This window comes from Trichosurus vulpecula, chromosome 9 (assembly GCF_011100635.1).
Source record: "Trichosurus vulpecula isolate mTriVul1 chromosome 9, mTriVul1.pri, whole genome shotgun sequence".
NCBI lineage: Eukaryota > Metazoa > Chordata > Mammalia > Diprotodontia > Phalangeridae > Trichosurus > Trichosurus vulpecula.
In genome coordinates this window covers 11,582,360-11,597,294 of record NC_050581.1, presented here as the reverse complement: position 1 = coordinate 11,597,294, position 14,935 = coordinate 11,582,360, and the positions used below count along the sequence as shown (strand labels likewise).

The window sequence follows — 14,935 nt, the reverse complement described above, 5'->3', positions numbered from 1 at the left end:
CTTGGCCCAGCACAAGAACTTTTCACCCGAGGACAGTGAGGTGACTTGGGCGTTTGAGCCCAGGAAGATGGAGAGAACCTCTGCTGATAAGGAACACCAGACCCAGCTTTGCTGCCAAGAGCGGTGAGGACAAGAAGGAACAACCACAGGCCCGTGAATGCAGAAGCAGTGGGGCAGAAAGCCCCTGGCTGTGGGAACTTACAGGAGGTTGGAGGTCTGGCTTTGGTTCCAGGCTAGAGGGGAGAACTGAAGATCTGGGGCAAGAAGCACCATTTCTCATACCCTAGGGCTAGAGGTGATTACAAAAATTATTACCACAAAAAATGCACAGGCGAAGGAGAAAGAATCCAACCATAGACACCTATTATGGGAACGGAGATGACGAGGGTTCATCTTCAGAGGTGGATATTGAAGTAAAGAAACCCCCAAAGAGTAAGGTCAAATGGTCACCTGCCCAAAAAGAATTTATAGAAGATCTTTAAAAAGACTTTAAAAATCAAATGACAGAGATGGAGGAAAAAATAAAAAAATTAAAAATAAAAATAATCCAAGAAAAACAAGAAGGTTATGAAAGGAAAGTTAACCAATTAGAAAAGGAGATCCAGAATCCTAAGGAGGAAAATGACACCTTGAAAATTAGAATTGGGCAAAGTGAAGCCACTGAAGTTATAAGAGATCAAGAAATAATTAAACAAAACATGAATAATGAAAAAATAGAAGAGAAAGTGAAACATAGGAAAACCAAGAGATTTGGAGAATAGATCAAGAAGAGAAAATACAAAAATAATCAGAGTAACTGAAAGTCATGATCAAAAAAAGAATCTTGACACAATAATACAAGAAATAATTACAGAAAATTGTCCTGACGCATTAGAACAAGGCAGAGAAATAGAGAAAATCACCACTTAAAAGAGATCCTGTGGGGAAAACTCATAGGAATATCATAGAACCCCCAGCTCAAGGATAAAATATTAAAAGCATCAAGATTAAAACAATTTAAATATGATGGCGCCACAATCAGAATTACACAAGGCCTACCAGCAGAGACATTAAAGGACCACGTCTTAGAACACAATATATCGAAGAGTAAAAGATCTGGGGCTCTGGCCGAAGATATCATAGCCTGCAAAGTTAAGTATTATTTTGAATGAAAAAAAAATGGACATTTGATAAAACTTTCAGACTTTCAAGACTTTGTAAAAAAAATTCCTCAACTTATAGAAGATTCAACATACAAGAACCAAGAGAAACATAAGATATATACCAAATGCTAACTATAAGGGATTGATGAGGACAGATTATTTACCTTTTATATAATGTAAAATGTATGTCTAAGATTCTTATTAATAACTGGCAAGCTCATAAGACTGGAGTAAACCTGACTATGATATGAATTTTAAAAAGTAAAACCATTTAGAAACAGCTAAAAAAAAGTAACTATTTTATACAAATGAGGTATAAGAGGAAGAAAGGATACAGAGGAATGAGATAGGGGAGGAGGACTGGTAGTTCTGGTAACCTACTTTCATCAGGAATGGGTTTAAGAGGAAACAATACATGTATATATTTAGAAGAGTATAAAAGTCTTCTAAATTTAGAAGAAATAAAATGGTAGGGGCACAGAGAGGGGGGAGAGGGGAGAATTAGGGAACAGGTTAAAAAAGGGGGTATAGAAGGGTGTTTAGATTAATGGGAATAGGAGGATAGGGGAGGGATCCTTGGAGGGGGGAAGGCAATAGGAGGGCAAGGTAGCGAGCAGATGGGAGTAAAGTAGAGGAGGCAGAAGGGATAGGAAACAAGATATGTACAAACATAAAAACAAAGATCAGCAGTAGAATATGTTTGGGAAAGTATATGTCTATATACACATGTATATATGTATAAGTATGTATATAATGAGAAACATATCTAAACTATATTGCACCTTTCTGGGGGGAAGAGGGAAGGGAAAAAAAGAACAAAGTTAAAAAGTGTACAGCAGAGAACAAAAGAAACACAAGGAAGCAAAGAAAAGATGGATAATTCTCAACACAAGCTGTATTATTTATCATATAGGCTTTCTTGAAACGAAAATTTATTGTTACATATTTTGAATCCTCTTGTGTTCTGCTATGCACATGACATACTTTTTTTCTTTGTATTTAAGTTTATGATATGTTTTTGTTTCTTTTCTCTATTCTGTATTTGTGTTCTGGTAAAATAAATTTTTAAAAAAATTATCATACGTACTTTGGATTTATAGCAAGGATATAAAGATGGTTCATCATTAGCAAAATAAATAAAAGAAAAATTAACAAAAGAGAACATCTTAACAAAAATGCCCCCCAAAACATGATTATCTTAATAGATGCAGAAAAAGCCTGAGATAATACAACACATTTATGCTAAAAACAACAACAAAATATAGCCATGGGGGTTGAGGGTCATTTTTATTACACTAAAAAATGTCTAAAACCAAGTTTCAATAATCTACAATGAGGAAACACCAGAATTTTCCAAGTCAACACAGAAGTAAAAGTAAGGATATCTCTTTAGGCATTTATCTAACATAGTTCTGTTTTAGTGATAGTGATAAAACAAAAGAAAAAAGTTAAAGGAGCAAACACAGGCAAAGAAAAAACAAGATTATCTACACTTTCCTATGATACGATGGTTTACTTAGAAAACCCCAGAGAAACAGCCAAAAAATAAAAAAAATACCCACTCACAAGTGATAGCTTCAGCAAAGTAGCAGGATATAAAGTATATCTACAAAAATCAAAAGGATTTCTATATGGAAATTTTTAACATATGAAAAGAAATAATAGGAAGTCCCACTCAAAAATGCATAAAATATCTTCAATTCTATCTATCAAGACATATAAACATGTGTATAAAACATTCATTAAAGATTAAATAACTATCTAGAAGGATATTTACTGCTAATGGTTGAACTGTTCAGTAATCTTAAAAACTATAATACTACCTCAATTAATTTACAGATAAACCAAACTACCAAGTATGACTTCATATAACTAGATAAAATAAAATTTAGGAAAACAAAAGAGAATCTCAGCGCAAATAATGGGGGGAAAAGTAGGAATAAACGGGGATGGCATTTCCAGATTTCAAACTACATTGCAGACAGTTCTCACTTTATGTAAGTTGACCCTTCCAAAGACCTCTACTACAGCAATTTTTATAAAATGTGAATTTGCCCACAACATGGAGAAGGAAGAGAGAGGGAGAGGAAGGGAGAAGGTCTTGCACTTGTGAAGGAAAAGGGGCTAGCACATGGTTCAAGGACAGGTGGGGAGCAGGGACACAGAAGCTAGAGCAGGAGGAGGAACACCCGGGGGTCAATGCCAGCCAGGAGGCAGGGGGCCTAGCCAAAACCAAAGGGGGTGACAGGTGGGGGCAGATATGTGGAGGCTGGACACAAACACAGATAGGAAAGGATGGACAACACGCAGGAATGAGGACAGGCAAATGGGGACAGAAAGGCGGTACTCCAGCATGAACAGAGGAAAGAGACACACAAGGTCAGCGGACAGGAGGTCTCAAGCCAAGCTCTTCATCCTGTGGAGGTAGTGCGGTCTCTGACTTGGTGGCTTTTGTTCTAAGGATTTTTTGGTGAAGGGGGAGATGACACGGAGCACCCAGTAAAGGGGTAGGGGCAGAGAGACAATATAGTACTGTATAGTAAAGTTAACATTGGTGGAGTTTTTCGGGAATGCAGATTTATTTCAGAATTCTTTGCATAATGTAAGCTTACATAAAGCAAAAACTGTCTTGCATAATTATAATAAAACAGAACAAACCAAATAAGAATCAGTAACAAATTTAACTTTTTGATAACTCAGTGTTCAATAAACCTGAGAACGAAAATTACTTGAGAAAGAATTCCTTGACAAGAATTACTGGAAAAACTGATAAGCAGATGGCCTAACAAACATTTTATGCCATATAGCAGAATAGGATAAAAATGAAAATATGACGAACACAATTCACACTACTAAAGAGAATTAGAAGAGAATCAGGTTAGCTATCTTCAGCTGTGGTTGGAGGGAAGAATCCTCAAAACAAAAGAACAGAGGTGATCAAAAAAATATCAAGCAGATGAATCTGATTACATGGGAACTGAAAAGCTTTTGAGCTTTCCAACTCAACTAGGATAACAGGTGATCAACAGGGGGAAAAAACTGCCATCAATATCTGTCATAAAGGTCTAATGTTCAAGATGAGAAATGAAGATGAATCCATATTAAAGACCCAGAATCATTTCCCATTAGCCGAGTGTTCAAATGCTATGAACAATTTCCCAAAAAATGTTTGCAATCTACAGCATTAACCACATGAAAGATTGTTCTTAATCACTAAAAATAAGAGAAATACAAATCAAAACCACTCTGAGGTTTCACCTCACACCCAGCACGTTGACAAAGATGACAAAAAATGGCAATAGTCAATGCTGGAGTAGCATAGTAATACTTTCTTGGCTGACTGAACTGAGCGAATCATTATGGAAAGCAACTTGCAATTACGCTGTTGTTTTCAAGTGACTCAGAGAACCCCTGCTATCACCTCAAAAAGGTCGCATATCTACCAAAATATTTATACCACCACTTTTTGTGGCAGCAAAATATTAGAAATAAAGTAGATGTCCATTTTTTAATTAATCAAGTAGCATTGCATTAATAAAAGAGTATTATTGCACTGTAAGAAATGGAAGGAAGTCAGAGAAACATGGAAAAATTAAGTGAGCTGATGCAGAATAATGTGGGCAAAACAAGAAAAATAATACTCATAATGTCTACAACAATACAAACAGAAAGATGAAAAAACTGAATCCTGTGTAATTATAATGACCAAGAATCTGGGCCTTGAAGAAGAGATAAGAAACTGCACCTCCTTTACTTCTTTGCAGAGGGTAGGTATTATGGGAATGGAATATCATACACACTGTTAAGACTCAGGTGATATAAAAAAAATTACTGTTGAGTTTTAAGTGCATGTGAACTTAACTAGAAGAGACTAATCAAGTTCTTCATAGAATTTGTAGACCTCTGCATCAGATTTTGGCACGTAAACTACAATTATCTTCATGGTGTTCTTTTTGCAAATGTTTATCATAAACACTTAAAGACAAGACCATCTCATGAAATTTTTTATTATTGCCTTTAGATGCAGTAAATTTATACTAAAAGCACATCCTATGATATGAATGACTTATTCAATATTATTCACCTTGTCAGTACTTTAGTAAAAAAAAATGTTTTGAATTCAATATAAAAATCCTATGCTAATACTTTCATTACATCTTTATGTCTCTAAAACTCTTCATTATAAGACTTAAGTTTAAGATATAAAATTTAAATGTTTACTCCATTAACATTCTACTTCTAACAGCTGATACAGAAGCAACATTCTTATTACAATATGTAAAAAGCTCACAATTAGAACATTAAGACTTAATAAAACTATAAGCATAACTGAAAACTCTCTGCCATATCCCTAGTCACTGAAACATAAAAAGTACACTCTCTAATCATTCAAAAACTCTGGGTAGCAACTAACTTTTACATAGGGCTTATATTCTGAACGATGTCTCTTACTATTGTTATTACATATATCCTAATTAAATCTTTGTACACCCCCTACAAGATGTTCTGCATATCACAACACTGACTCTAATGTTTCCCATACTATAAGAATCACTGATAGGTTAGTTCTAATGTCTTGCTATAAGACAGTACAAATAAAAACCATTTTAATTATATTTTAAAGGAAGTATCTTCCTAAGTGAAAGCTAATCAAAATCATCAGTCTCTCAGAAACCCAAACAACTCCTTAAAACTATAAATTATAAGACAGTAGAGAGGCTTTTCTTACCAAGAGTCTTCTACACTGCTGAAATCCACACCCACTTTCGAAATCCACAACTATTTACTGAGTGCTAGAGGCTGTAAAGGATATGAAATAAATTTTTCAACTGCAATATCCCATCAAGTTTGAGATCATGCTTAGTCAAATGGACTCCCAATAAAGGATCATGTGACAAAGGCACTATCTACAAAACAGAACAGGAAAGAAACCATCCCACCGTATTGGGGATCAAGATGAGCTCTTAGCACTTATTCAACCAAGTCCCTTGAAGAGTGTGGCCTTTGCTTCCTTTGATTGAGTCTCACTAGGTACTAAACCTCAGGTCCAAACCCCTACCTACTAGGTGCTAAGCCTATGTGGGCGTGAAGCTCCCAGGGTTCTAAGGGGAAGTGCTAACTCCAGAGCCCATAGCAAGAGCTTAAGTTCTGGTTGCTCAGATGACGTTTGATGAGGGCTGAAGAGTACATAAAAAGGAAGACATAGCTATTTCCTTAAGGCTCTCACTCCTGGAGGTGTGGGACTTTGGGCAGCCCCTCTAAGGGCCTTCTGGCTGAATTCAGATGTTGATGGTTTTCTTGGTAACTATGAATTGTATTTGGTCTGTTGATGTTTGTAATTTGCTTGTATTTGCTTTGAAGTTTGGGGTGCTGGCTTTTCCCCTGAACTAAGTGAATGATATTTGTATATTGGATTAAAGATTGTTAACCCTTTAACATTGCTTTCCTTAATAGAGCAGATCAAAACAATCTGGGCTTGCAGCGTTCTGTGAGCTGGTTGTTGTTGGTTTTACACCCCCACAGCAGCTGTTTGCTGAACTGTTGAAACACCAACCCACAAAATTTTCTAAAAAACACAAAAATGCACAGACTTTGCAAAGAATATCACCCAAATAAGGTAAAGCTAACCTTAGTAAATGTCTTAAAGGAAGAAATGCTTCACTAATCCTGATTTTTCAAAAAATAAAACAATCTATATATTTAACGGATAGAGTGGCAAAGTTTAAAGTGTTTTGATACTTAAAAAGGAAAATGAGGACTGTCACAGATGATCTTGATAAAATATATTCGTTATGAAGAATCACCCCCAGTCTGGAATGCCCCAGCTCAAATCTCACCACCAAAATAAAATTTTTCCCAACACTAGTCCAACCTAGTAATCTCTCCCTCTTCTATATTCTGAGGAATTAGATTTCAAGTCTCTTGAGGTCAGGTCCTGTTTCTATATAGTTTGATATCCTTCACTGTGCCTAGCACAAGGCCTTCCTCAAGATAAAGGCTCAATTAATAAATGTGTCGACTGTGCTCTTTTAAAAGACTGATACTAAAGTCATACTGTGCAACTTGCAAACATAAATAAATTTTAGTCAAAAACTTAGGAAAATACTGAAGAGAAGGTGCTAACTTGACCAAAGGATATGGAATACGGGATGGGTTTAAACGACCTTTGATAAAATGGTGTAACAATTAAGAAATCTGAGAAGGGATCCAACTGCAAAAATACAACATAAGGTACATGTAAATAGGAGTAGAAATGACACTAAGGATTACAGTAAATACAAGCATAAATGCAGATTTTTAAGTGCTATACGCAGAATCTTGGCCCTAGCACAGAGATGTGGCAGCACCAGCCCACCTGTAGTAGAGGACCTGGGGACTACAAGTGAAGAGTTGCATATACTACCAGACACGGCCACTGTATTGGTTTTTGTTGAACTGTTTTTCTTTGTTAGAAACATGAGTCTATGTGATATCTGGGAACAGCTGTGATGGAAAAATAAAAGGCAAAAATAAAACTTATTCAGAAAATAAAAGATCATGATACTATAATGCCAATAGAACTACATGGGGCGGGGGGGGGGGGGGGCAGAGCGAAGATAGCGGCTGGAAAGCAGGGACTTGCTTAAGCTCTCCCCACCTAGGGCCTACCAAACACCTATAAAAAAAAGGCTCTAAACAAATTCTAGAACTGCAGAACCCACAAAATAGCAAAGGGAAGGAGGGCTCCAGCCCAGGACAGCCTGGATGCTTGCTGGGAAGGATATATCGCACGGAGCTGGGAGTGGAGCAGAACAGAGCCCAAAGTGGGCCACGCCAGGACCAACCACACTGGGAGCTGGGCAGAACAGGCATAGCGCCCTGATCAGTGAGCTGTGGCAGTTACCAGACTTCTCAACCCACAAACGCCAAAGACAACAGAGAAGGTTAGTGGGAAAAGCTGCTGTGACAGTGAAAGGAGTTCCAGGTCAGCCACCGTCCAAGCTGTCTTCCAGACAGCTTCCAGCAGTTGCCTGTGGCCCTAGTCCCACCTGATGGGAGGAATTAAGCGGCAGATTAGAGCTGGAGCACAAAGCCTGCTTTGCCCTGCCTGGATCTGGGCCTCAATCCTGGTTGGCGGTTCTTGGGGGGCAGGGGGGAGGAGTGCTGATGTGGCAGAGCTTGCTGTGTAGAAGTTGCTCTGAAAATAGCAGTGTAGCCCCTCAAGCTTGGGACAAAGTACTCTCTACTCTACAAGCAGTCATATCCAGACAAAAAGCTCAAGGGTCAAGTAAGTTGGCTGGGAACATAAACAGGCAGCAGAAAAGCTTTCAGATTCTGACTCAGACTTTGGAATCCTTCTTTGGTGACAAAGAAGACCAAAACATACAGCCAGAAGAAGTCAACAAAGTCAAAGAGCTTACATCAAAAGCCTCCAAGAAAAATATGAATTGGTCTCAGGCCATGGAAGAGCTCAAAAAGGATTTGGAAAAGCAAGTTAGAGAAGTAGAGGAAAAATTGGGAAGAGAAATGGGAGTGATGCAAGAAAATCATGAAAAACAAGTCAATGACTTGCTAAAGGAGACTCAAAATATCACCTTAAAAAATAGACTAACTCAAATGTTAAAGAGCTCCAAAAAAGCCAATGAGGAGAATGCCTTGAAAGGCAGAATTAGCCAAATGGAAAAGGAGGTCCAAAAGAGCACTGAAGAAAATACTACCTTAAAAATTAGATTGGAGCAAGTGGAAGCTAGTGACTTTATAAGAAATCAAGATATTATAAAACAGAACCAAAGGAATGAAAACATGGAAGGCAATGTGAAGTATCTCATTGGAAAAACCACTGACCTGAAGAATAGATCCAGGAGAAATAATTTAAAAATTATTGGACTACCTGAAAGCCATAATCAAAAAAGAGCCTAGATATCATCTTAAAAAAATTATCAGGGAAAACTGCCCTGATATTCTAGAGCAGAGGGTAAAATAGAAATTGAAAGAATCCACAGACTGCCTCCTCAAAAAGATCCCAAAAAGAAAACTCCTAGGAATATTGTCACCAAATTCCAGAGCTCCCAGATGAAGGAGAAAATACTACAAGCAGCCAGAAAGAAACAAGTTGAGTATTGTGGAAACACAATCAGAATAACACAAGATCTAGCAGCTTCTACATTAAGGGATCAATGGGCTTGGAATATGATATTCCAGAGGTCAATGGAGCCAGGGTTAAAACCAAGAATCACCTACCCAGCAAAACTGAATATCATGCTCCAAGGCAAAATACTGACTTTCAATATAATAGAGGACTTTCAAGCTTTCTCAATGAAAAGACCAGAGCTGAATAGAAAATTTGACTTTCAGACACAAGAATCAAGAGAAACATGAAAAAGTAAACAAGAAAGAGAAATCATAAGGGACTTACTAAAGTTGAATTGTTTTGTTTACATTCCTGCATGGAAAGATGATGTGTGTAAATCATGAGACCTTTCTCAATATTAGGGTAGCTGAAAGGAATATGTGTGTGTGTGTGTGTGTGTGTGTATATAAAGGGAGAGATAGAATGGGGTAAATTATCTCACATAAAAGTGGCAAGAAAAAGCAGTTCTGTTGGGAGGGAAGAGGGGGCAGGTGAGGGGGAATGAGTGAATATTGCTGTCATCGGATTTGACTTGAGAAGGGAATAACATACAAACTCAATTGGGTATCTTACCCCACAGGAAAAGAGGAGGAAGGACATAAAAAAGGGGGACGACAGAAGGGAGAGCAGATAGGGGGAGGAGGTAATCAAAAGCAAACACTTTTGAAAAGGGACAGGGTCAAGGGAGAAAACTGGATAAAGGAGCATAGGATAGGAAGGAGTAAAACATAGTCTTTCACAACATGAGTATTGCAGAAGGGTTTTACATAATGATACATGTGCAGCCTATGTTGAATTGCTTGCCTTCTTAGGGAGGATGGGTGGGGAGGGAAGAGGGGAGAAATTTGGAACTCAAAGTTTTAAAAGCAGATGTTTAAAAAAAAAAAAAAAGGTGTTTTTGCATGCAACTGGGAAGTAAGCTATACAGGCAATGGGGCACAGAAATCTATCTTGCCCTACGAGAAAGTAAGAGAAAAGGGGATGCGGGGGAGTGGGGTGACAGAAGGGAGGGCTGACTGGGGAATGGGGCAATCAGAATATATGCCATCTTGGAGTAGGGGGGAGGGTAGAAATGGCGAGAAAATTTCTAATTCAAAATCTTGTGGAAATCAATGCTGAAAACTAAAAATATTAAATAATAAAAAAATTTCAAAAAAATTTTTAAAAATTATATGCAGGTCTATGAAGAATCAAAATATTAAAAAATTATATGAAGCAGAGAAGATGTCATAACCAAATAAAACAAGGATTCTTAATCTAGCGTCCATGAATCTTTTTAAATATTTTGATAATTATTTCAATATAAGTGGTTTTCTTTGTAATCACATACACATGCATAAGTGTGTCTTTATAAAACTTTATGTATTAAAAACATTATTCTGAGAAGGAGTCCATAGGCTACAGACTGCCAAAAGGTGACATAAAAAAAGGTTAAGAATCTCTGAAATATGGGATCCCTTCAGTTATATGAAATTGAAATGCTTTTGCATATACACAGCTAGAATCAGAAGGGCAGCAGTCAATTAGGGGGAAAAAATTTCACATCAAATACTTTTGGATAAGGGTCTCATAAAAAAAGATATACAGGAAACAAATATTTATATAGTCAACAGCCATTTTCCAATGGGTAAGTAATCAAAGATATGCACAAATAGTTCTCCAAAGAACCGCAAACTATTAACAACCATATGGAAGAAAGTTCTAAATCACTAACACTGAGAGTTTTCACCTTAACCCAACAAATTAGCAAAGATGACAAAAGATGGGAAGAGTCAAGGAGTTGTGCAAAGAAAAGCACACAAATGCACTGTTGGTAGAGCTGTGAATTATTGGTCAAACCATTGTGAAAAGCAATTTGGAATTGTGCCTGAGATACCATGGCTTGCCATATACCCCAAGTACTTCAATGACAAAAAGAAAGGCTCAATATACACGAATACATTTGGCAACACTTTGCAGTAGCAAAGAGTAGAAACAAATTAGATGTCCATTGATTGGAGAATGGGAGCTAGGTGGTTCAGTGGATAGAGCACTTGGAATCACGAAGACTCATCTTCATGAGTTCAAATGTGGTTTCAGACACTAGTTGTAGAACCCTGGGCAAGTCGTGTAATCCTGCTTGCCTCAGTTTCCTCATCTGTAAAATGAGCTGGGAAAGGAAATGGCAAACCCCTCTAGCATCTTTGCCAAGAAAACCCCAATGGGACCACAGAGTCAGATACGACTGAAACAAATGAATAACAACAAAGACTGGTGAAAGGTTAAACAAACTGCAGCACATGAATACAGTGGAATATTACTGCAATGCAAAAAATAAACAAGAATACAGGGAGGCATGGAAAGATATGAACTATTGCAAAGTAAGCAGAACCAGGAAAACAATATATATGGTGACTATAATGATGAAAACGGAAAGAAAACAAAAATAAAACAGCTGAAACTGCTGTAAAATTATAATGACCAAGCTTGGCCCTAAAGAACAGATGTGATCTCTCTCTTTTCCTCTCCCCCTCCCTCTCTCTCTCCCCTACTTGGAGAAAATTACAAATGTGGAAGATTACATATGATGATCTTAGTTGATGTATTTAGCTTTGTTAATCAGGTGGGTTTGTTTTTATTCTTTATTATAAAGAATAGTTTTCAGTGAAGATGAGGAAGAAGTAATAAAATGATATAAAAACAAAAGATATCAATAAAATTTATTTTTTTTAAATCCCCAGTAGCTCTGGGAAGGTAAAGGGGTTGTCATTCACAATAACCATGAATTGCTCTACTTATGTTCCTTTGAACATTTATTGTACTGAAATCTATCCTCGCTGAGATTAAAGTTTTATGGGGAAGTATAACTGTTGCAAATATTATAGCATAAGACACTTTAGGAGGTACTGAAGGCTGGCAGAGTATCACAATAGATGGATTACAGCCACATGTACACTGAAGACATGGAAAGAAGGATAGGGATTAGTACTGTGATTTCATTTATAAAGACAACTTCAGGATGAAGAAACTCTCCACCAATGCAGGCTGTCACCTCAGCTGCAATTTATGGACTCAGAGTGGCCCTGAGCATTTGCCCAGGGTCACATAGCCAGTATGTCCATGGCAGAATAAGAACCCAGGTCTTCCTAACTCTGAGGCTAGTTCAATCGCTGACTCATGTTTTAAAAAAAAAGTAACAAACTTCACTTCTATTAAAATACTACCTGGCACCAACATAAATTATCTTCCTCCCTACAGCTCCTGTCCCTAACTGCTCCTAGGACTCAAGAAGAGCTCAAACTAGTACTTATTATGTAGTTCAACTAAGTTACATGTTAAATAGGTTTTTGTGGCCTACATTGGAAAGCCGAACATAATAATACTGTTTCTCTGGGAAAGTTGCAAACAAATCTTACAAATCAGCTTTGGAATACAACCCTTTTCAGGCTTACTATGTGCAGAAAAAGCAAGAGGTATCATATCAGGTTCAGTATCAGAAATGTGCTAATGGTGAAACTGGTTTCATTACTACACAGTTTCCAGGCAAGTAACACATCAAAACTTCTGAGTCATTTAATCAGCATTCTGACAATGACGTGCAAAAGATGAAAGAGTTTTATTTCACATTTACATACTATTAGAACTGAAGAGGACTTGAGGAATCATTGTGTCCAATCCCTACATTTCACGGAGAAGGAAACTGAAGCTTTAGAAGCAGTCAAGTGAAATGCCCTAGGTCTCTCAGCAGGGGCAAACACCAGGCATTCAACATAGCAACTTTCTTCTGAAATACAGGATTATTTGTAGATTAAACTACATATACAATATTAACACCACTACCTTCAATGTATTTGCAAACTTCCACCAGTAAACAAAACATTTTTTATTTATTCTTAGGACAGCTTTCCTTAGTAGGATGGGACGGTTTTATTATGCCCATTTTCGTCTCCATTTGTAAAATGGAGACACTAGTTACAAAAAAATTAAACAATTTATCAAACATCACCATTATTAGTTAGAAGCTGGCTGGGCTAAAACTTACTTAAAGCTCCTGGGCAACCAATCAGTGTTAATCACAGTGTAAAGTGAAAAATAAATAAAAATAAATAAAATTAATTGACTACACCTCAAGCTATATCACTCCAGAAACCTTAAGCTTCAGTTGATTGGGAAAAAACCTCAGCCGGTGAAAGCTAATCCGGTAAGAAATCTCAAAAACAAAAAAAAAGGTAAATACCTTTAAAAAATGACTAGCTTTGACACATTTATCTGAAAATCCTTAATTTCAAATAAGTCATTATTAGCCGGTTTAAGTCAGTAAAATGACTTACACTGGTTCATTTGCCTAACTTACTGTGCACAAAGCACTAAAAATAAGTCTCTAAAACAAATTAAGCACTAGTGTAAACTGGCATAAAATAAAGTTCGGTATTTCGCTAGTCAGCTAACTTATTTTCCTGTAAATTCTGCCTGCTTTCAGTAGGCTAAATCAATTTGTCAAAGTTGTGTAGTTCCTACACACAAAATCTCAAAGCAACGACGAACGGGCTAGTAGCAGGCTAACTTCTCAGCAATGAACAGGCTACAATTTGTAGAAACAAAGTAACGAAAACACAGGTGAACGCTGCACTTCCCGTTAAGCGAAACTAGGTTAAGGCGAAAGAAATTTTATGTCACTCGTCTCCCTTTCACGTGTCGAGCAACGTGAGGTGCTAACTTGTCTCTCGTGGCCTCCGTTGGATCAGAAGGGACAAAGTAACCAAGAGAACAGAAACGCAGAGGCTTTTTTCTTGCTTCACAATCATCCCCCTCCCAAAAGAAAACTAACGCAGCAGGGACGAAGGAAAAAGAGGCGTTTATTTCAAGTCAACCCATTTCCTTAAAGTCCAGAGGGATGAAGTTTTCTTACGTCCCCCCACCCCAAAAAAATTAAAATAAAAATTCACAGGCAAGAACTGCCACCTACACCCCCGACTTTGTGTAACCTGACGTTCTCGGGGAAAAGGGAGAGCACGGTGCAATCCAGACCCCGGCAAAAGGGAGGGATCCCGGTAAAGAAAGGGGTTCAAGGCGGAAGAGAGCAGCCCAAAAAGAAAACAGCAGGGAGGGAAGGCGTGTCCACGTGGGTGTGGGTGTGCATGTGCGGCCGTGAGCCCGGTGACACACGCGCCAGCGCCGGCGTGCTCTGGGAGGCGCAGCGACCCCGGGAGCCCTCGCTGCGGGAGGCCGCGCGGAGGGAGTGGGAGTGGGCGGGCAGGAGGTCTCGTTACCTCCCCAGATGCCCAGCGTCAGCTGGGAAGTGTCCAGGTCCACCACATAATCCCCTAAAAACCGGTTCAACACGTCCACGACCACCGACTCGAACACCATCTTCCACGGCCGGGGCAGAGGTAGCCCCCGAGGCCAGGTCTTCCTCCTCCTCTCCCTCCCCTCCCCGGCGCCGGTCCACCTGTCAGCCCCGAAGGGACTTCTAGCCACTCCGGCTCCAACTCGGGTAGTGGCGCCACCAGCCGCAGGACACACCGTCCCGCCCGGACCATGGGAGGGGCGGTGAAAGGGGCTGGCTGACACCGGCCGCAGCTGACTCAGAGGGAGGTACCGACGGCGGCAGCTAGAATACGCATGCGCGAACGCACGGGGCGGGGAGAGAGAGGAACCGGGGTAGCTGAGAGAGGGGGGTCAGAGTAAAACCCGGTGCGCGCGT

At 38.7% G+C, this 14,935-nt stretch overlaps 1 protein-coding gene across 1 annotated transcript in view; it reads right to left on the bottom strand.

Annotated features, from left to right (window-relative positions):
- VPS13A (vacuolar protein sorting 13 homolog A) overlaps nucleotides 1-14,632 on the bottom strand; it is a 349,059-nt gene extending 334,427 nt beyond the window's left edge. The window contains exon 1 of the mRNA XM_036739209.1: nucleotides 14,502-14,632. Coding sequence (XP_036595104.1) covers nucleotides 14,502-14,601 — 100 coding nt within the window. The 5' untranslated portion in view covers nucleotides 14,602-14,632. The remainder of the gene's footprint in view (nucleotides 1-14,501) is intronic.
- Between the last annotated feature and the right edge of the window lie 303 nt (nucleotides 14,633-14,935).